The 21,899-nt window shown below is 41.0% G+C and overlaps 1 protein-coding gene across 1 annotated transcript in view; it reads right to left on the minus strand.

The window, feature by feature from the left end:
• CDC123 (cell division cycle 123) overlaps nucleotides 1–21,899 on the minus strand; it is a 66,294-nt gene that overhangs the window by 10,643 nt on the left and 33,752 nt on the right. Inside the window, exons 7-8 of the mRNA XM_063445455.1 lie at nucleotides 5,172–5,220; nucleotides 488–563 (exon numbers count right to left, since the gene is read on the minus strand). Of these exons, the coding sequence (XP_063301525.1) occupies nucleotides 488–563; nucleotides 5,172–5,220 (125 nt within the window). The remainder of the gene's footprint in view (nucleotides 1–487; nucleotides 564–5,171; nucleotides 5,221–21,899) is intronic.

The following is a 21,899-nucleotide window of genomic DNA, read 5'->3' on the forward strand; positions in this document are numbered from 1 at the left end:
CAATCAGTGATCCAGTCATTTAAAAAGGCACTAATGAATCTAGTGGATCCCCTTTTTGTCATCAGTCTTGAAGAAAGAGTTTCTATTACAGTAAGTGCTATAGAGATATGGAATTTACAGCTTGGTAAGGTTGTTCCATCAATAGTGACAATGCTTTTCTGAGCAAAAACGTGTGGAAATAAAAGTTTACATAAGCATTATTACCAACAGCTAGCTAATGCAGTGAGTGATTGTCATTTTAGAGTCCAAAAAAATACTTTGCTTCCTTTTTGAAGCTAAACTGGACATTGTACTAATGAATACACTTGTTTTTGGACAAATAGTAGCAAAAAGAAGACATGAAAGTCTGTACAAGACAGACTTTTATCATCTAATCCAAATCTATATTAAAAAAAAATGTCAATGCTAAAAGGTGAAGAAGAAAAATGTTTGTTTAATCTCATCATGCCATTCATCCAGGGTTTACTAAAAAGGAAAAATGACTTACCTATAAGTTTATTCTCCTTAACAAAGCATCGGAATTCTGCACCTGGTATCAACTCACACCATTTCCTGAGAACTAGCTAGAACATCATAACAGAAGATAAGTTTAGGATGTGTAAAGTGCTGGGGATTATGTTTTACTCATAATACGTTCAATAGACTGAGAAATGATTCGTTTACACTCAGGCGTCACGTTGTCTAAACTCAGGGTATACCTCTGTTGATTTTCCTTTGAAATTGCATTCCATGAAGCATTTCCTTTTTATTCACTGCTACTTCTTAACATATTTGCCAGTTTCTATATTTGGCATCATTTTCTATTCTTTGCGTAGTTACGTAAATATTATAGAATGTACAGAATTTTTTTTTATATATAATTCAAGTGCATTAAATACACATAAATGTACCCACTGCTTAATGAAAGCTGTAAGCTTTACCAGTTCCAGGGAAAGTGGCTACTAGTCACATATACATATTAAAAAAAAAGTTGTACAAGTAGGTTATTCTAATTGATAAAGTGTCAGCATTTTCTGCAGTGCTGTTAAATGGGTTCATAAAAAATACACCTACATTCTGCAACAACAATTTGACTTACATGGATGAGAGGTAGTGAGGGTCATAATCTAATTTAAAATGTATATTTTATATAGAGAAATCAAACAGTAGTAATAATAAAATAATATAAGTATTATATTCTAAATATAATAATAAATTACAGTATATCCGGATGCTGGAAATGGGCAGTCTAGCCTAAACATCTCATGCTTGCAATTGCCCATGTTAATGAATTAATGAATATATTTTTTTTTCTGTAGAATGGTTTTAAATTCATCTGCTCAATTACAGGTTAAAGCTACAAGAGTCTTGAATCCTGCATACCTTGAAGTTTTTGATTTTTGCACATGGTATGAAAACTCTGCATGAATATTATCAAATTCTCATTCTTAACATATAAAATGCCATGGTGTACATTTTATTTACCAGTTATATATATATATATATATATATATATACATATTAGATTTGCTTTAATATGTCATGTGTACCTGTGTATGTTATGGCTAGTTATTAATGGGTTACTCAAAGCATCATAACCACCTGGCCTGGTTCCCCAGTAATGTGGTAATCCTTTTAGCAATGGTTAGCCCTGCCAGGTCCTGACGCTGCCTGGTGTTCCAGTGACACATTTATGGCTTTTGCAGAGCTGCAGAAGCCGGACACTGCGGCAGTCACCATTCATTGGATAAGAGCATCAGCTGACGATTCTCAGCCAATGACTTTCATTCTGTGCAACTTTCGTGTGCAGCTCTAGATCTAGCTGATGACACCCCAGTGACGTTGCCTGAGGTGGAGTTACAGCTCTGGCAGCAGAGGGGTTAATCTATGTTCAGCGTTTCAAAAACACGTAAAACATTTTAGCTTGCTGCCATGCTTTATGGGTAAAGAGAGTGTGTCCTCTTTTTTTTTTCCTTTTTACGAAAATTGACACTTTTATGAATAAAGTTGCTATGAAGTCCGGGATGCTGTCTTACCTTAGGGTTTTAAACTGTTCGTAAACATTCGAAGACAGTACCTGTTTGCTCTGCATAGCAACTTCCTCCATTGGTCTATAGCTTAAATCAGCAAGCCTTGGATTGGGCACTGCTGAAAGGCTGCAAGCATCAACTGATGCTCTCAGCCCACTAGCTCCCCAAACATAAAACTGGGTTTGCAGAGAGAAAATGCACGGTGTATGAAAGTTTGGAGTTAAAACTCATAAAATAAAATGGTGTTCGAGACCTTCTGGCACCATGACACCATAATTGACATTATGCTGTTATGGTGCCCAAATAGCCCCTTTAAAACATAGAGGCATTTTAAGCCCATCTTATCCCCTATGTTACATGCATGGTCACCAAACACTTTACCTGTTCACAAATGATACAGCGTTTAAAACAAACTGATATTTGCAATTTATCTTTCTGCACAAACAATTATGCACTCTACCTGTTCACATAACCAAATATCACTGCCCCAGGGATGATTTGTAATATGTGAGACTTCCACAACCCAATTTGAAATAAATAATTTCAAATTATTAATTTTTTACACTAAATGCACAAATGTATCTTCCTTTTTGGCATAAAATGCATCTCGTTGTGGAGGCTGCTTTTTCTCTTTGCTGTACAATATGGTGCTGTGTCACTGAAGTGTACTAGATTATGGAAAATAATGCTACTCTGCTGCTCTGTTTTACAAGCTCAATTAGCTGGACACCTGCACACTACTCCACTCCAGCTGTCAACATAATACAACACCTTGACAATAAAAATCCCATAAAGAACTTGGAATAATACAGTCCAAAAAACTATATACTGAATAGAACATGTTATAAGGAAATTTTGGATCCTGGCATTGTGAGCAGGTGAATACGCTGTATTTCTGGAGAATCATCTTTACAGGCTTAAACTGAGCAGATGACGAACCTTGGTCCATAACTTGCATTGTTTATGAGCTGTTACTGTTTTCAATTAAAGGGACACTGTAGGCACCCAGACCACTTCAGTTCATTGAAGTGGTTTGGGTGCCAACTTCGATCACCCTTAACCCTGCAAGTGTAAGTATTGCAGTTTTTATAAACTGCAATAATAACCTTGCAGGGTTAAGTCCTCGTCTAGTGGCTGTCTACCAGACAGCCACTAGATGGACTTCCGTCCGTCTAAATGACGCTGGATGTCCTCACGCTATGTATGAGGACCTCCAACGTTGCCGGAATCCCCATAGGAAAGTACTGAATAATGTTTTCCTATGGGGATGTCTAATGAGTGCACGCGGCCATTGCCGAACATGCGCATTAGGTCTTCTTCGCCTGCGGACGTCGACAGGGGAGGAGGGTGGGTGGAGCCTGACCCAGCGCCAAGGGACATCGGCGGTGGTTCAGGTAAGTGGCTGAAGGGGTTTTAACCCCTTCAGCGATGTGGGATGGGGGCACTCCAGGATTCTCTAGTGGCAAGAAAATTAGTTTGTTTTCCTGGCACTGGAGAATCCCTTTAAATGTTATAAGGTCTAGGATTGTGACTTGACTACTCCATGTATTAGTACTTGTTGTATTTGGGTTCAAGTGAAACTTTCACCAAAACTATAGCTTAATGAAGCAGATTTGATGTATAGATCATGTGCTTCCAGTCTCACTGCTCAATTTTCTACCATTTAGGAGTTAAACCTTTTATTTCTGTTTATCCATTCTGTGACTTACAGAGCCAACGTGAAATAATTGGCTCAAAATGTCAATCGGATCTTACAGCACAGTGTGTTTACTTTAGAAGTTATCATCTCTTGCACTGTTATTTAAAGTGTAATCACACAGGAGGACCCTGCAGGGTATTAACAAAGCAGGACATAAGAAATGCTAAATTAAACACAACATGCAATAAGGGAAGTTAACACATTCGATCTCTCTATTCCGTAAGTGTGTAAAGAGGCTTTTCAAATCAAATGCAGGCGTGACTAGGGCTGCATAAATAGAAACAACAGGGATTTAAATTACAAATGACAGAGAACTGAGTAGTTTAAATGCAGGAGCATGAACTATATACCAAAACCACTCAACTAAGCAAAACTTTTTTTGTTCTTATAATGTCGATTTAAAGACAGTTTGGGATGCCCAGTCAGCATTATATCTCCATCTACCCAAAGTATACAAACTCAGCAGCATGATATATGCTTGTGCACAGATAGATGAACATGAACAGGGTTATTTACAAAAGTGAGAACGGTCAGGAATTTCAAATTTAAAGCCAAAACACCAGGATTTTTTAAGTCAGATAAACTTACATTTTGGCTGTTTTGGTCTAAAATTTTAAATTCACTTTGTATTTCCTTTAATTCTCACTTTAGTGCATAAGATCGTTAATAATTTTGTGAAACGATAATGCTTATTTAGGTGTTTCTTAACCACCATACTCAATAACCTCTTAAGAATCCTTGCATACTTAAATTACATTGGTTAACACATGACACAAATTTTTGGTTGGTTCTTATATTTTATTTATAAAATATTTTACCAGGAAAGATACATTGAGATTTCTCTCGTTTTCAAGAATATCAGAAAACAAGTTTTTGAATATACACTATTCATATTTGAGTATATGATATGGCCTTTTTTGGTATCACAAAGTTAAACTTTTGCAATAGTTCCCATTACTTTCATTCAGAGAATTTGATTGGCGCAGTATGCCGTTTAGCCACTCTTGAGCACTAACCTTTGATTTGCTGAGATTATCAATAATGATGCTCTGAGTTCTTTTAATGCTGATTTGGGGAGTGGGAGGAGAAAGCTCAAAGATTGCATTTATATATATTTTTTCTTTTACAACCCAACACTTCAATTAACCCATTAATCTTCAGAACGTTATTCTGGGCTCTCATTCATATCTACGTTTTCCCCCATAATATTGTTTCTTTTAGTGTGGTTTCTAAGAAATTCTGAAGCCCTTCAAACATTGGTTTATGTACCATGAGATCAAGTGAAACTTTAAGTGCAAACAACTAGAGACTATTAAGCTAGTTATTTGATTTCTAAAGGCAGTTTGCCGCACCAAAGTGTACTTTTTATCGTACATAGTGTTTATTAGTACTCACCCCCCCCCCCCCCCCCTCGATATTTTGCTCAATGTAAGATTCGTAGCTAAATGAAGAATATGGTTTACCTCATATTTGACTTTAGGATCAGGAGAGTCATCCGTACAATGAATGAACCTGGAAAAGATGGAAATTAAAAGAATGAAAAACTTACACTTAACAGTAAAGCTAAGTGCATACATTCAGATTACGAGAAATAAAACAGAATCCTTGAAAGATTTTAAAATGATCTTACTAGCAAGCTAGGTGGTTTGTGGCAAAATATTGTTTTTTATCATTGTGTGCGATCAAGTTTTATTATTTAACATGTCTTGCGAATACTTTTATACGGAGTTGTAGAGAAATAAGAACTGCTCTACCCTCAATGGCAGTCCTCCATAATATCAGATGTCAAAGTAAAAAAACAAAAAAAAATGGAGGAACGATTTTATACGTATATGTGTACATGCAAATAAAACAGAAGCAAATTGAAAATGCCATCTATACAACCCAGATGCTATAATGCATAGATTGTATATCATTCTCTATAACATGCTACATAGAGCACTCCAGGCACACAGGACATTGCACTCATATGCAAGGCACACACCATAACTTAAAGGGTACTTGTAACGGTACTTTACTCTTTGCATAAAATTAATTCCTCTTCTGAGTCTATCGAAATCACACGCCAATATATATATTTTACAACAAAACCGCAATGAAAATAGAGTTCCCCCTGTCCTGTCAGACTGACTATCGTCATAGACTCTATGCTTATATCTATCTGCATGAGAACGCACCAAACTGGCTACTTCAATAGGAAAGAAGAACGGATCGGGGTGCTGTGCCAGGCGTGAGGAAGCCACATGAGCCTTCCCAAACAGGGGCAGTGCAAGAGACAAGAATGTGGTTCACAAAGGCAAGCTAAGGGTGGCACTGGATCTGTTGAGCAGGAGGTAAGTAAGACACACAGAAGGTAAGTGAAATCACGTATTTGGACACTAGACAGTACAATAAGCAACATCACACAAAATAAAGAAAAAATGACAACCCGTTCACAGTTTTAGTGGCCTCATAGTCAAGTTATATTATTCGTCACATTTCATCTTATTATTTCTGCTAAAAAAGTAAAAAAACAAACAAAAAAAAAACAACAGCATGAACCCTGTACCTTTAGTCATGCTCCTTCCTTTCCCAAAGCAACAACTTTATGAGGTCACTCAGTTCCATAGCCAGGGAGGATTACCCACTAGGACCCATGCTGAGACAGCCACAGGCTCCCCCCATTCAGGGGCCACGATCCGGTACCCTGCCTAGGGCAACCTTAATCCAGGTCTCTCCAAAGCCAATCACTGTCCTTTTATTATTTGTACCCATCCCCCTTAGCACGGCTTTTAAATATTATACAAACAAAAAGAGGGAAATGAGTGTGTGTGTGTGTGTTTAGGCAGAATCAAGACAGCATCTGTCATTGGCTAAGCTGAGTATGTACTTAATAGAATAAAGAAGTTGCTATGAGCATGGCCAAAGTGCTAAACTTTAAAACAATTTTCTTTCTTAAAGCAAAACGGAGATCTGAATAGTGAGAAAAACTGCACGAGTAGGAGGTAAAAACCTAACAAACGCTCTTAATTTATGTTGGTTCCCAGAGAGATCCTTTAAGCACCATAACAATTAAAAGTCATTCTATTGGTTATTGTGCTTTAGGTGTATGGTCACCGTCCTCTGGTTTTTATCAAATTGTTTTGAAGTGGACTTGAGCTCTCCAAGGTATCCAGAGCCCATCACCTCTTCAACCAAGCTGATAATGTGGAGATACAAACTTGACCAACCTGGGTAGTAATGAGATAGCACAGTCATATGTCCAGATTTGCAGGTTTATCCTATGTGTTGGGATTAATATTATTATCCAGAAATATAAAGACAAAAAAAAAAAAAAAAAAGTCTTACAGGGTTATTTACTAAAGTAAGAATTGTTAGTAATTCAAAGTGAATCCAGACTGGGGGGGAATCTCCATGTTAGCTATGCTTGCAGTTTTGCTACATTGGCCTTAACTTTGAAATTCACATTGCATTCCCAACGATTCTCATGTTGGTAAATAAGCTGTAAGTGACAAATGAGCTTGATTCCAAAAGACAGTGGTTACTTTACTGACATCACAAGGCTGAAGAAAGGAGGGGGCACAGGACAGTTGGACTAACAGTCTAATAAATTTCTGTTGTAGGATGTTTGCCTACTTGCTTTGTGTTATTAAAATGTACACCTCTGTTGGGAAGGCCACTTATGAGTATAGATTTCAGTTAAAAGGAACAGGAGATGACAAATTCCCTGAAAGATCAACTTTAAAAAAACTAAAATCCAACAAGCCAACCTAACGTATCCACGAGTATGTTTTTTTTTTTTTTATCATTTGTTCCATGTCTTAGTTCTATAACATCATTGAAAGTGCTGATAAATTCATTCCGCAGAGTCCATTAAAGTGGCACGTCAGCATTTCATAAAGATATAGTCATAGTGAATAATAATCTTAAAGACTGCGTATGAATCTCACATTTTCTTATGGACAAGGACCAGGTTGACAAAAGGAGTTGATCCCGTTGTCAAATTTTACTAATTCACACTGTCTTTCATAATGAGAGTTGATCTATGGAAGATGAAATGAGAAACCCTTATAGATTTCTGGTTGGCAGTCTTGTGCAAGTGGTAGGGGGGGCCATTAGGTTCCAGGTGGATAGAGCACCAGGAACTGAAGAAAGAATATTGGAATATGCACAGAATTAACATGGCTGGCAAATGACACAGTCAGAGGTGGAGTTACACCTCCGGCAGCAAAGGCTAAACTTTGTATGTGCAGATCACTATAGTTGGTATGTTGCTTGGAGTACCCTTTAAGCGGATAAGCACATTGTTAACCTAAATAGTGTGTTTGTTTTAATATATATAATATAAAAAATATATATATGATCCAAAGACTATAGAAGCAGACACAAATGGAACATATTAATATGTTTATCCTTCCAAAACTCCAATACTCACAGCAATTATTTCAGAAATAAAGATGCTGTTTTTATTTAACTCTATTAATATCCATTTAACACGGCCGCCTGACAGAGCCTAGCGCAGTTTGTCATACTGACAAATCTGGGATAAGGTCTGTATTTCTGGCGTACAAAATACATGGAGAGGTAATGAAGATGAATACACTCACTGCTGATGTTTTCTTGTCTTGCTCTATGAAATTAATAGAGCAGCAACTATAAACCAATCCTCGGGGCTACTGTGCTTCAGTCAAGTGTTCTTGTCACTTTTACAAGCGCTTACCCTATTGGAGGCATCAATGCTTACCTGACCTTTCTTCCCAGTTAATTAGCTCCACCCTTTGATGATGTCTTGTATGTGCTAATAGTGAATGTTATAGAGCTTACCAAATACTTAAATAATCAATAAATAATGACTTTTGTACTCTGATTAGATATTTCATTTCCAAAGGATGGACCTACTGTTGTTTGTACAGTATGGTTGAATATTACAGGACGTGTAATCGTCCATAACTGAGCGTAAAACAAGGACGTTCTTCATTAAGTTAATCTGAAGCTTTTCCTGTTTTCTTCTAGACATTTTTTCAAGCAGACTTGTGAATGGCGAGTTAGTGAAGTCAGCTGTCACTCCTATCGTGACGCCCGTCCTAAGCTTCTTCTCAGCTTCCACACTCAAGTTTTGGAATGATCCTGAAGCCATAAGGAAGAGCAGTCTGGCTAAATCTACACCGGTCGTAAATGTTTTAACTCCTCAAGGTCAGATGGCACCCAGGACCTCCTTGCACCAAAACAACTTCATTGATATGATGTTGTTATGGTGTCCAGTGTTCCTTTAATAGAGAATTGGGAGTGTTTTGTGTGAAATATCACATTTGGTGATGAATTTTGTGTTTTGGACTGAATAGAAGACAAAAGTTTAATTACACTATCAGATTAAAAAGTTGTGAGTTTGATGTTGATGTGGACAGGTATACCAACATTCTATACAGAATATCTACATTTAATTAAAAGATAAAAGTGATGATTTTTTTTTTTTTATTTGTCAGGCAGGATCTAGGGTTCTCCTCCTGAATGCTTTGTGCCCCATCACAAATCAGTAGGCGTTGATTCCCATAGACAAGCACTGAATTATCTTAATGTTTTTTTGGGGGAGGTTTTTTCGTTTTGTTTTTTTAACAGTTTAAAAGAGTATGTTTTCTCCCTTTGTAAAGATAAAATATTAACACACTAATAGCCACTGCTGCCAATTGGCAGGAGCACGTGCTAGCTTTGACAGTGACCTTCTGCAACTTGATCAGATGCTTCTTTGGTTGTTTGATAACGGCATGCATTTAACAAAGTTATTCCAAATAAGCAAACAAACTAAAATCTTGCTTCTGCAAGGTCAAGGACCTTATCATTATAGAACACTGATATTTAACACCCTTTTCTTGTTTGTACGGCGTAGCTGAATGTGATAATCCATGCAGATGCCCACAAGTGTTGGAAGAGAATGTTAGGAAGCGTTGTAAAATAACAGCTACATAATTATTATTTAAGATATTAAAGAAAGCCTCTAGGCTATGCATATTTTTAATAGATATGCGCAATGCATTTGTAAAGAAAAAATAATTGACTATTTTGCTGAAGTTCCCTCCCTAATCTGTAACGCGCGTGCCATTAGCTGAAGAACTGATTTCTGCAGTTAATGACAGATGGACCTTTGCTTGCACAGCACTAACTTACTGTGCATTGTCCAATCAAATGCTTCTCATTCAGAAGTACTGAGGACAGAGTGAGCATGCGCAATAACATGCCAGATTATCCAGCGCTTCGAAAAGAGAACAATTGTATATTGCACAAGTGTTGCTTTTATTTTCGTGCACGAATGACGAGATATGTGAAAACTCATCTGGCCGGTCTTTTAAACTGCAGTCACCCTCTCATCCTCATCTTGCAATTACCAACCATAAGCAGAGGCTACTTGGCTCATGTGTGAAAACTGAAGACACATTACAAAAGAAAAGGACTGCATATGTAGAGTCCTTGCACCATAACCACTATTAATGAAATAAGAGAAAAAAAAACTAAAAATATTTTCTACTACCAATCAATGTTGCATATCTTCTCCGTCACAAATAAAATGTTTATACATGAGTTAATTGTAATCCATTGTTCCAAAAGCATCAACACTTTTAATTGGAGAGGACAATAAATGTGCAGAAAATCAATAAAGCCACCAAGCATGCATTTTATGGGTTACTTCATACCATCACCCTCGTCACACAGTTTCTCGATTATACAGAGTTCTCAATAGAACATCACTGCCTCCTAATGCAGTGTGTTTAATAGCAAAAAACTCAAATACAAAACTATTACATATAAAACTGAGAACAATTATGACTATAATAACTGTAATAATTAATTATGAAGTGTTTTCTCAGCATGGATGGCAATTAATAAACAAGCAACGAAACTAATAAAATTAGGAACATTAATGTATGCATTGCTTAAATAGTATAAGGAGGCATGAAACATAAAAAGAGATTAAAGTAATAATAAATGTATAATGCAAAATGCAGCAAAGCAAATGTTTCAAGCAGTGATCAGTGTAAAATAGCAAAAACTTGAAAATAATAAAGTAATAAAAGTACGTAGTTTTAGCAATTAAATATGAATATTGCAAAAGTGATGCAGCTTGCTAAAAATAATGACATTTTAATTCCAGAAATATATATTTGTAATTGTCTATATTGGACATTGTATTTTAATAAACCAGCAAATGTAATGTATTTCTTATACTCTTGGTAACTATATTGGATTTTTAAAAGGACATGCATCACTTGACAATTATTTATTTAAACTAGTAAGCAAATACATTTAAACTAATGTGCAAACCAAAATAAAGTAAAACTTGGAGAAGTATGTAATAAATGTTTATACATTTACTATAAACTTGGTCAGATTGCATTATTGGGCATGCCTCTCAGCTATGGGAGTTTCTTCAGTTTCCCCTCACCTCCCTCTTATCCACCCAGACTAGTTTACTAATGACACAAATAGGGCATCTTTGTGCAGCCGCAAGAGAGAGGACCTGACCCAGGAGTCTGGTCGGCATTAATCACACTGATCAGACTCCCTCTCTTTTCCCAGTCGGTATGTTGCAAGTTGAAGAGATCTGCCAACTGTACATGTGTAAACCTGGCAGACATTCCCAATGCACTTTCCCAGCATTCTTAGGGATAGGACACGGATTGGTTACATCTCTCCAATCGGGTGCGGTCAAACAGCATTGGTGCGGAGACACTCATTTTAAAACCAATGTCTAAAAATAAGTTACTCAAGCAACTGCAAATCAAGGTCTATATTACCCGGTCATACCTGTAAATGAATTTCCATTCTGCTTGTGGTCATCGCCATGCACTAAAATAAAACACTTCATGATCTGGCTTGATTTGGCTCTGAACATTCATTAGCATTAGCTAATGGGTAAGCTCCTCCCTTTATAGCAGGAAGAACAGAAAAAAGCACTATTAAAGCAGCACCGGCCCCCCCCCCCCACCACCACCTCTGACAAAGAGGTGACATCTTTATAAAGATAAAATTATGAATTTCAAAAGATATATTGAGACAAAATAAGGACTAGTTTGTTTTAGTATTTTTACTACACCTGACACTTCGAGACACCATGTAGAGCTACTGCTGTCTAAAAGAGTAAATCCCCTTGCAGTCACCATTGACAGCTGCATTAAACTGTCTCTGTCTATGGAAGATCTCGCTGTCTCACAGACCCTCACATATGCAAGAGTACAGCAATGACCTTGGCTCCTGGTGCTGAAGTGTCAGGAGCAGAATAGGACTGGTTGAAAGAAGATGGCAGCACTTGCTAGGGACAGGGTTGGGTGATTTAAATTCACTTTGCCTGCGCGCCCCCCAAACCTCCAGGGCAAGTTTACCGTTGGGGGTCTTTGCAAATTATGCTGCTTTAAAGTATAAAAAGTGTTCAAAACCCTGCTCTGCTTTTTAGTTGCATCATGCAGATTGTCTTTTTCCTTAGTATTCTCTATCCTCTCCCAGACATTTCTCTGACATTTTCCACATTCACCTCCCAAGAAAGGTCTCTCATTTTCTGTGTAGTTTGCATTTTTAATATTTCCTCACTGCATAACCTACAGACATATGAAAAGCAATGTACTATTCTGGAAAAACTTTCCAATAATTATTTGGAAGTAGAAGTCACCGTACATTATTCAGATGCAGTAGTAGCCAGCTCATATCGCACAATAGTCAACAAAAACATGCTTAAAAGAGAAAAAATTAAAATAAAAGAGAATGTAGCAGAGCGCTAGTCCTGGACTCTCCTATGCTGGATCCGTGAAGACAGGAACTCTTGAACAAGGCGCTGTGAAATGAATAGCTCTATCCCTCCCCAGTAACTGGACGACACACAGTTCTGGGAGTACAACTGGTTTATTCAGCACAAACTCAGCCTTTAAGCATGGGGTCTCCATTCAAAATATACACAAGCCCCTTCCAGGCGTCCCTGTTTCTGGGAGATAATGGAGTCAAAACTGAGTAACTTAATTATCTCAAAGGTACAAGAAAATACATGAAACATACATAAAACACCCCCAAACCAGCCATATTTTACAGGAACCCCACAGATCTGGGCTCAAAATAGCCCGGATCAGAGCGCCCAAGTTGTCCAAATAGTGCTCAGATTCGTTCAGTAGAACGGAATCGCCATACGGGTAAAGTTCTGACCTGCCGGCCACGAGGTGATGGCCCAAAACAGTTCCAGACAAACAGGACAACAGCTGGTCTGCTTTCGGGGGTTCATGTGCGAACACAGATGAACGCTCCCCTTGGCTTTCAGAGAGCAAATGCTCCCCCCAGTCGGTAGTTCCTATCTCCCGAACGTCGTTGGTCTAGTTTGTTGGGAAGCTGAACAGTGGTACAATCTTTGCCCGGGTTCATGGGATTGCGTGGCAGAAAATAGTTTCAGATGTTCGACGACCATGTACCACTGCCTGTGTTCAGAAGACAAAATGGCCAGGGAAAGCACTTGAGTTGATATCTTAATTGTGGTTAACAATGAGGTGTGGTCGAACAAGGAGGGTATGGACACCCGAACAAAAGGGGAATCTTAAAAGGTTTGCACATATTGTCCAATGACATCACTCTAGTTTTAAAACTTGGTGGGTCAGCATAGTCCCCAAGTGTAGTCAGGTGTAAGAGTCGCCGGTTTTCTGGACTGAAGGCGGGACACAGGCAGGGTCCCATTTTTCCATAAGGGTGCATGATGGTGGGCCCTTGTTCCGATCTGTCAGTCCCAGTGCTTTCGAGAAGAGTAGTGCCCCCCTCAATCGAGGTGAGTGTGTAATTGGTTCCATTGTGGGTCACTAAAAGGGTTCCAGGAGCTCCCCAGCGGCAGGCCATGGCCACGGTTCTGAGTTGAGAGTGGCAGTCCCCAGTGATTTGAGACATGGGAGCGTACTTTGCGAGGTCTTGAAAAAAGGTTAGGAAGGATCCTTTGAGGCCAGAAGTGTCTTGCCTCTCAATGCCATCATGATTAGTTTTTTTGTCTTAAGAAGTTAAGCATTGGAGGATGATGTCCCAGGCTATATTAGGTGATAATTTAGCAGTGCGATATATTCCTTCCATGACCACCTGTTTGGCAGCTGTGCGGGGTAAGATGGATGCCAGAAGGCTGCGGATATAAAGCGGGAGCTCTTTGGCCAACACATCAGCAGGGATACCGAGGATCTTAATGTGCTTCCGGCGTGGTCTGTCCTCCAGGGCCGTTAGTTGTAGGGACATCTCTGCACTGTCTTTTTTTTTTTTTTTTTAATTCTTTATTTATTTCAAATTTTTCAATTTTGGTAAAATACAGGAGGGTTTACAGAAAAGAAGAGGGGTATCAAAAAATTGCATACAAACATTTTCGTCATCTCGGTGAAATACAGGTGATGTTTGTTGTGATAGGATTTCGCATAGGTTAGGGTTTGTGGAGGAATCCACACCAAGAGGGGTACAGGAGTGTGTGCACTGCTGATCGCCCTGGTATAGGTGTTCTGGTATAGTGGTTCTTTCAGGTTGGGCGTACAGGGTCCTGTGTTGTGAGCGTGATCGTAGGCACGCACTGTCATTGCCCTAAGGGCTCTTTGCTATGTCGTTCGTTCTTGGTGTGTATCCGAGGGGGGGATTAGGTGAGGGAGAACCTGGGGTGGGTGTGTAACTTCGGGTGTGGGGTCTGTATATAGTGCCAAGTTGAGAAGTGTGTGGGTGTGGTGGGTTGTGTGATAGTGAGCTTTTTACATTGTATAGGGGCGTTTGCTCTTTACGAGGTTATTGCCTCGTGAGTCTATGTTGTGGGAATTTGGTGGGGGGTCCAATCACGTGGGGGGTGGGCAGTGGGGTTTCTAGGGGGTGTGTATGGTGCTCTGCAAGGCGTGTTGGTCGCGGAGTCCTTTCGTAATAGGTTAGTATGCTTGTCTGTTTGTTTTTGCTAGGTGCATGCCCGTCCATTCCCTACTGGGGATCTGGTGGAAGGGTCAGCGCCCAGCAGTTTGGGTTCATGGGACCATTTTGTTGGCGAGATCGGGGGGGCTTTTCCTCTGTCCCTGTTTGTGTATTCGGAGCGTTTTTGTGGGGGGGGGGGGGGAGGGCTGGTTGTGGGTAGAGGAGATGGTGTGGGGAGGGTTCTGTGGGAGTGTAAGGGGGGGGGGTCCAGGTGGGCGAGTGCCGTTGCGGGCCTAGTGGGTTCAGGGTGCCAGTGTGGACCCGATGAGCCACGGGTCCCATATCTTGTGGTAAGATCTCGTGGTGTCGTGGGCGAGGGCGGAAAGCTTATCCATTTCCATTGCGTCTTTAATTTTTTTCAATACCTCCGGCATGGATGGGAGCGTGTTGCTACCCCAGTGTTGGGCTATGGTTCTTCGGGTGGCCAGGGCGATTCTCGCCGACAATTTGTTTTGGGCTCTGGTGAGGGAGTCGTGGGGATTTGACAAGAGCCATATCCAAGGGTCAAGTGGAAGGTTGCTGTGTAGTATTCTGTTGACTGTGTGGGCTATGTCGTGCCATAGTTGTGCTATTGGTGGGCATTGCCACCACAGGTGTATGTATGTGCCCTGTGCGCCGCAGCCCTTCCAACATCGGTCAGAGGTGGCAGCGTGCATTTGCTTCAATCGCAGGGGAGTAAGGTACCAGCGGAACAAGGTTTTATACGCTTGTTCTTTGTGGGTCACGCATATGGAGACAGCCGCAGTGGTTTCCCATATGCTCTGCCAGTCGGATGGGTCCCCGGGTGGGCCTATGTCCCGTTCCCAGGCTGTGGTATATGTTAGTGCGTTGGGGGTGTTGGTGTTGGTGAGGTGCAAGATCCCATAGATAGTGGAGATCTGTCCCCTTTGTATTGGTGTAGTCATGCACATTTTTTCAAACAGTGTGTGTTTGGTGGTGGATGTGGTGTGATTAATTGGGTGGGATCTGCACTGTCTTTTTAATGGCGGAGATGTCTGTTCCGACATAGAGTATGTCCTCTTCAGAGGCTTGCACATGGTCAATAACGGCCTGTATGCAAGTCCTTAAAAGCGTTACATTAACTGCCCAAAGTTTGTGGATGTCAGCAAGCAGGATTTTTGGGTCGTGTTTGGTAGTGGGAACTGACCTGTCAGAGGTCTCAAAAGATTGTAGAAAGACCCGAATGAGTGTGTAGTGCAGGCTCTTGCTCCTCGTGCGTTTGGGTGTCAGTACTCTGACCCTCCATGGGAGTCAGCCTGGGCTGCAAAGGCTTCCTGAGCACGGCTCCTATATCCCTACCGTCAGCCGCGGGATTCAGCTTCTGAGAGTGGCGTGCCATAGCAAGGAATGAAGTCTGGAGAGGTCAGTGATGCGTGAGGCACTGTTCTCGGCTGGCTCTGTGTGGTAGTACCTCAAAGTAGAGTCTCCAGTCCTGGGATTGTTATGTGAACTTATCGGTAACCGGAAATAACAAGACATAAATGTTTGCTCTAAAGTTAAGCGGGGCACCTTGATAAGTGTACAAACATGATGTATACACTGAATGTACTTACATGTCTAAAATATGCTCGCATGTCTCAATAAAAATTGTCAAAAAAAAAAAAAAAAAAAAGAAACAGAATAAAAAACAAAGGAACATAAAATTCAAATATCAACACATAAGTTGCTGCTTCTCAGTGTAATACACAGTTAGGCCCAGTCAGCCTCAGAGATACTTCTCTATCCAGTGTGGTCAGCACTTACATCTTGTGTCCCACTAACGAGAGACTTCCTGGGGTGGATTCCCTTTTCACATGGGTGGAAATCTCTGTCCATCTCAGGAAAATTTGAGCCTGATATATTTCAACCACTGCCATTCTGGCTGCTGAGTTATATCAATGTTGGCATTGTGGTTTTAATTACAATACATATTATATATATATATATTATACAAATAAAAATAGGGGAGGGGCTTACTAGTCTGTTTAACTGTAAAGCAATAAATACTATGCCATATGCCTATCTTTTAGAGTAGATTTTGAATTGCTGTAAATAATTTGGGTTACTGTTGATAAGACCCATCTCTTTATTCATGATCCATGTTGTGAACAGGAACATGTGCAGGAAACATCGGTCTTTATGTCGAACTGCTGCACATTTTGCCTTGGGCCAGTCTGTGGGAACAGCGGTAGTATTCAGAGATTGATTCACAACTACTTAATGAGTTCGATGAACTGTGCTGACAAGCCAGGAGTGAGTTACTGCATAGCTCATGGTCTAATTATAGACTTGTGTTGAATTATGTCGTTAGAGGATCAGTAATTACATTAAATTAAATCTGTCTTGCACCATTTTTCAGGGAGTTGCAGTTCCTTCTGTACTTACAGAATGGACATAAACACATGTAGGTCATGCCAGCGTGACCCTTGTTACCAGCAGATATACCAGGGCAGCAAGTCATTAAACTCTTTAAAATGACCTGTCCGTATCTAGTAATAGAACACATCAGAACTGGCTACAGCTTGCATTAAATACATTTTGCCAATAAGTGTCCATGGACAAGACAACTAACAGAATATAAATGCCTACATCAAATTCTCAAAATGTTTAAGCAGGGCCTTCTTCGTGACCCCTTTCTATAATGGTAATGGTAGAATGTACTGGCACTATAGAAATGATGATAATTTTAATAGACTTGTTATTTTGAACAGCACTCCCATTAGTCCAAAGTTAAAGGTCCACTAAAGACACACAGACCTTTATCGCCATGTCCTTGTAACTCTGCAATTATTATTATTATTTAAAAAAAAAAAAAAAAAAATAACTGCAATTTTTAAAAATCAGGGTTGAATTCATCTCCAGACGTGTCATACATACAAAACTCGCTCATGTGACGTGGAAGCCTACGGGAAAGCATTGAATACAATATTTTCCTCTGGGGAAGCTTGAATGGGTGCACCGCACTCATCGAGCATGCTCACTAGGTCCCCAATGTTCCTCTAGGAGAAGCATTAGAGAGGTGAGCAGTGCCGAGGGAACATCAGCACTAGTAAAGGGCAAGTAAAACTTCTATTTTCTTAATGTTTATGGCAAATGGGGAGTTACCACTACTAGGGACAGGGACACTATAGCGTTAGGAATACAGGTTTGTATTCCTAACTCTATTTTGCTCAGTTAACACAAACCTATCAATTTCCTGCTTCAATGTTTCAGATATTGTACTCAGAGATAAAACTGCTAGCCATACATCTTTCCCATCTGTGATCACACCTGCAACAGGAGCACAAATGCTCTTATAAGGGACACACTAAGAAAGTCCAGAACTACTAAAGCATATTGTACTGTTCATTGCACTCTTTGATCAATTTCATGATTTCTACCAAAACCATTTTAAAATGCTCTGACAAAAGAAACAACAGTGGACTCACATAGCTCCCAAGCCCAGACCCTCACCTGAAACCTGGATAATAGGGGGTATTATCTGTGCACAGTTGGTAATAGGCTGAAAGCACTTGGGACTGACTAAGAACTTGCATCCTATCACTGCTGGCTAGATCAGGGGTGGAACCCTTTGACATAGTGTATCAACATCAAAAAATACTCATATGCCTCATTTCCACTGGGCGGATCGGTTCGGTTCAGTTCGGTACGGTTCGCTATTTTGGGTGTTTCCATTATGAAAGTGGTCCATACAAGCGAACCGTACCAATCCATTCAGGGTCCGGCTTCAGATGTAGGGCCATAGGAAATGGAATGGTTCGGTTAGGGCGGATCTACTATACAATCCATTGATTGGTGGACAGGAAGAGCATTTTTTCTAAACCCTGCATGGCCCTGAAGGTCTGACTTGCAGTGGAAACACTCACCAGAATGGGCTGGTCCATTCTAAACCTTCCAAACTGTACCAACCCGAACCGATCCGCTCAGTGGAAATGAGGCATTATAGTAAAGAATTTGGAGGCTAGTGTGTATGGGCAGCAAAAAAGTTTTACTCCACTATTTCACAGAAGCACCTCTAGTGGCTGTTAGCAGGAAAGTCACTAGAGGCAGGTTAACCCTGCAAGAAAAACAGTTCTGTTCATGCAGAACTTCATTGAGATGAAGTGGTCTGGGAGCCTATATAGTCTCTTTAAACCAGTTGAAAATTGTTTAACACTGAATAGAGGGACCGACTCCAGGCACTATAACCAATTCAATAATATAAATTGTTATAGTGCCTATAGTGTCCCTTTAAGTTTCCACTGCTTAAATCCTGAACTTAAACTTCATTTTTACATTTTCATAGTGTCATCACTTTCTCCCATATTCTTATAATTCTAAATGAGCTATGCTGCAGAGGAAAAAAATCAATACTATGATTGATGAACACTGTGACTTTGCAAATTATTTCTTCAACACAATCAGATTTGTAGTCATTGGCAATTTTCTGAATATACATTAGGGCAATATCTGGTGCAGTAGAAAGCTGCAGTGTGTCAGAAAATGATGGACTTATATTACAGTAAATTAAAACAATCTGTATTTGTTTTGTAGTTATCATAAATTACAGACATGTTTTGGATGTTACATGTTAGAACTGATTCATGCACATAGCAGAGGCCATCAATGAGTGTATGTGACATTTTATTTTCTTAATGATTGGGTAAACTTTAAGGGACACTATAGTCACCAGAACAACTACAGCTTAAAGAAGTTGTTCGGGTGACTATAGTCAGTCCCTGCCGGCCTTTTTATGTAAACACTGTCTTTTCAGATGGCTGCTAGAGGTACTTCCTGGCGCAGTGCTGCACACTTCTGACTTTCAGTGTCTCCATCCTCTGCATTTAGACACTGCATTTAGTCTCCTCACAGAGATGCATTGATTCCATGCATTTCTATGAGGAGATGATGATTTGACAGGGCTCCACCCCCAGCCTGCCTCTTTGGCTGAGATCGTTAGAATTGACAATCTCAGTCAATTCAATGATTTCCTATGGGAAAGCATTGTGATTGCCTGAGATCATCACTTCTGATGATGTCCACCAAGACCAAGGAGGCAGATCAGGGGCATAGTCAGCACTAGCACTCAGGAAATAAGGTATGATTTTACTATATTTAGGAGGGCCAAGGGGCTAGATAGTGTTTTTAACACTAGAGGGTCAGGAATACACATAGTGTTCCTTTAAAGAGAAACTGACACTACCTCAATTTTAGCACAAAATAATAGGCCACTAAAAGTTAGTTATTGGTTGCGCAATTCCCCCCCAATTCTTGATATATTCTTTTGCATGCTTTGTTGGACAAAGCGCACACTTTTTTTTATTCAATCTCTTTTTACTCAGAGGCACTCAGACATTTTTGACTAATACACTTCAGCAGAAAGAGGAGAAAACAAGAAATAAAACATAACAGAGACATGGCCGCCAACATTCGACTCAGTGGGCCTCTTTTTAAAATAGGTTAGAAAAGATGGAAGGCAAACGGTTTACAGGTAAGCCTTCTATCAGACAAACATTAAGAAAACATAGTTGAAACCTGTGTGGGGGGGCGGAGCTTGACCGCGATCGCGAACGGCCGCCATTTCACGGAGCTCCGTGTGTCCCAGCCGCAAAAAACCCGACAATAGGGGACAGATCATCTCTCCCTACCTGCTACAGGCTGTCACCAAACAGGGCAGACGACCGGGAGAGGACCTATGCCGTTTTTTCAGCCGGCAAGGGTCAGGAGACAGAAACGAAGACTTGAGGCCTACAAGCCCACTCTGAACCCGACCTGGTCGGATCGGCTGGACTGCTGGCAGCCTCCAGGGGCACCGGAGGCTGACTTCTTCCAAGACACCCCTCAATCACACCCAGCACAGATGGGTAAACGGACCCAGAAGCCCCCCATGGAGCCACAATCAGGTTCCAGGGATATAGGGGCCCTGTTACAGAGAAACCAGGCAGCAAAAATGGCGGATCACAGATCACCTCAAACTCCAACAGAGTCTGCACAACCAGACCCCCAGCCAGAACAGGTACCTAGTACTGCAGAGAGCGCAGAGGGGTCGGCACCAGTCACCCAGCGGGACTTCCGTAATCTGGTCCAAGAGCTTAAGACGCTTCTGGCGACAGACGTGGCAAGTATCAAAGCAGACATTCAGGCAGTGGACACCAGGATGAAGGCCTCGGAAGAGGACATAGCATCACTCAGACAGGGGCTCTCAGACCTCCAAGCTACAGTTCTAACCATGCAAACACACCAACCGGCCCTCTCACTCCATTACACCGCTCTTGATGACAGGTCACGGCGCAACCACCTGAAAATCAGAGGGATCCCGGACGAACTGCCCCACTATGTGAGGCGCCTAGTGTCCGCCATACTGCCCCAGGCCCAAGCCAAGAAATTTTTAATAGACGGGATATACCGCCTACCGGCTGCTGGCGGACCCACCTCTACAGTGGCGAGAGACGTGATAGTCCGATGCTCCACTTCACATGACAAAGGAATCCTGATGACAGCGATGCAGGGCAAGACGCCACTACCCTTCGAGGGGCACAATCTCTCATTCTACCAGGACCTCATCAGGTCCACATTGCAATGGCGACGATCCCTGCAACTGGTCACTAGCCACCTAAGAGCAACCGGAGTGGAATACCACTGGAGATCCCCTAGGTTCCTAGTGGTCAACCATAAAGGGACTGTGCATAAACTCTCATTGCTGGCTGATGCATCTACTTTTTACAAAGCCCTGGGAATCCAGAACCCGCAGACTCAACCTGAGCGACACCTCAGAGCCAGAGCAGAAGTGCCCTCAACGACACCCGACCCGGCAACTAGAAACTTGAACTCTCAAGGGAACATACCTACCCCATAAGGCACAAGCACCGAAAGTTCACCCCAGTTAACCCCAGTTATTCCTTTTGCATAGCAGACATGGCGACATAACACACACCAGACGGACACAGTTACGTGACAACATAACAAAATGCAGTGCTTAAATGGTGCAGACACCACTCATAAACCGCAGACCGAACGCAACACCCCCCCCCCGACACCCCCTTGGTTAGGGGCACATGTAGAAGACAGCCCACCATCACCACCCCGAATGGGGTACACACCTTCATGCACACGCTAGCGACTGATCTCCCTAAGCTAACTATACTATTGACAGAATACCAATGCACTCGGACTGGCTACGGGGACGCGTACGACAACCCAGTCCCGCACATATGCCTGTAATGTATGATTACGTACTCCCCAACCCTTTTCTCTTCTGTATCCCAAAATGCATTGATATGAAAAAATTTCAATAAAAAGAGATTGACAAAAAAAAA

Source organism: Pelobates fuscus, chromosome 3, assembly GCF_036172605.1.
Source record: "Pelobates fuscus isolate aPelFus1 chromosome 3, aPelFus1.pri, whole genome shotgun sequence".
Classification (NCBI taxonomy): domain Eukaryota; kingdom Metazoa; phylum Chordata; class Amphibia; order Anura; family Pelobatidae; genus Pelobates; species Pelobates fuscus.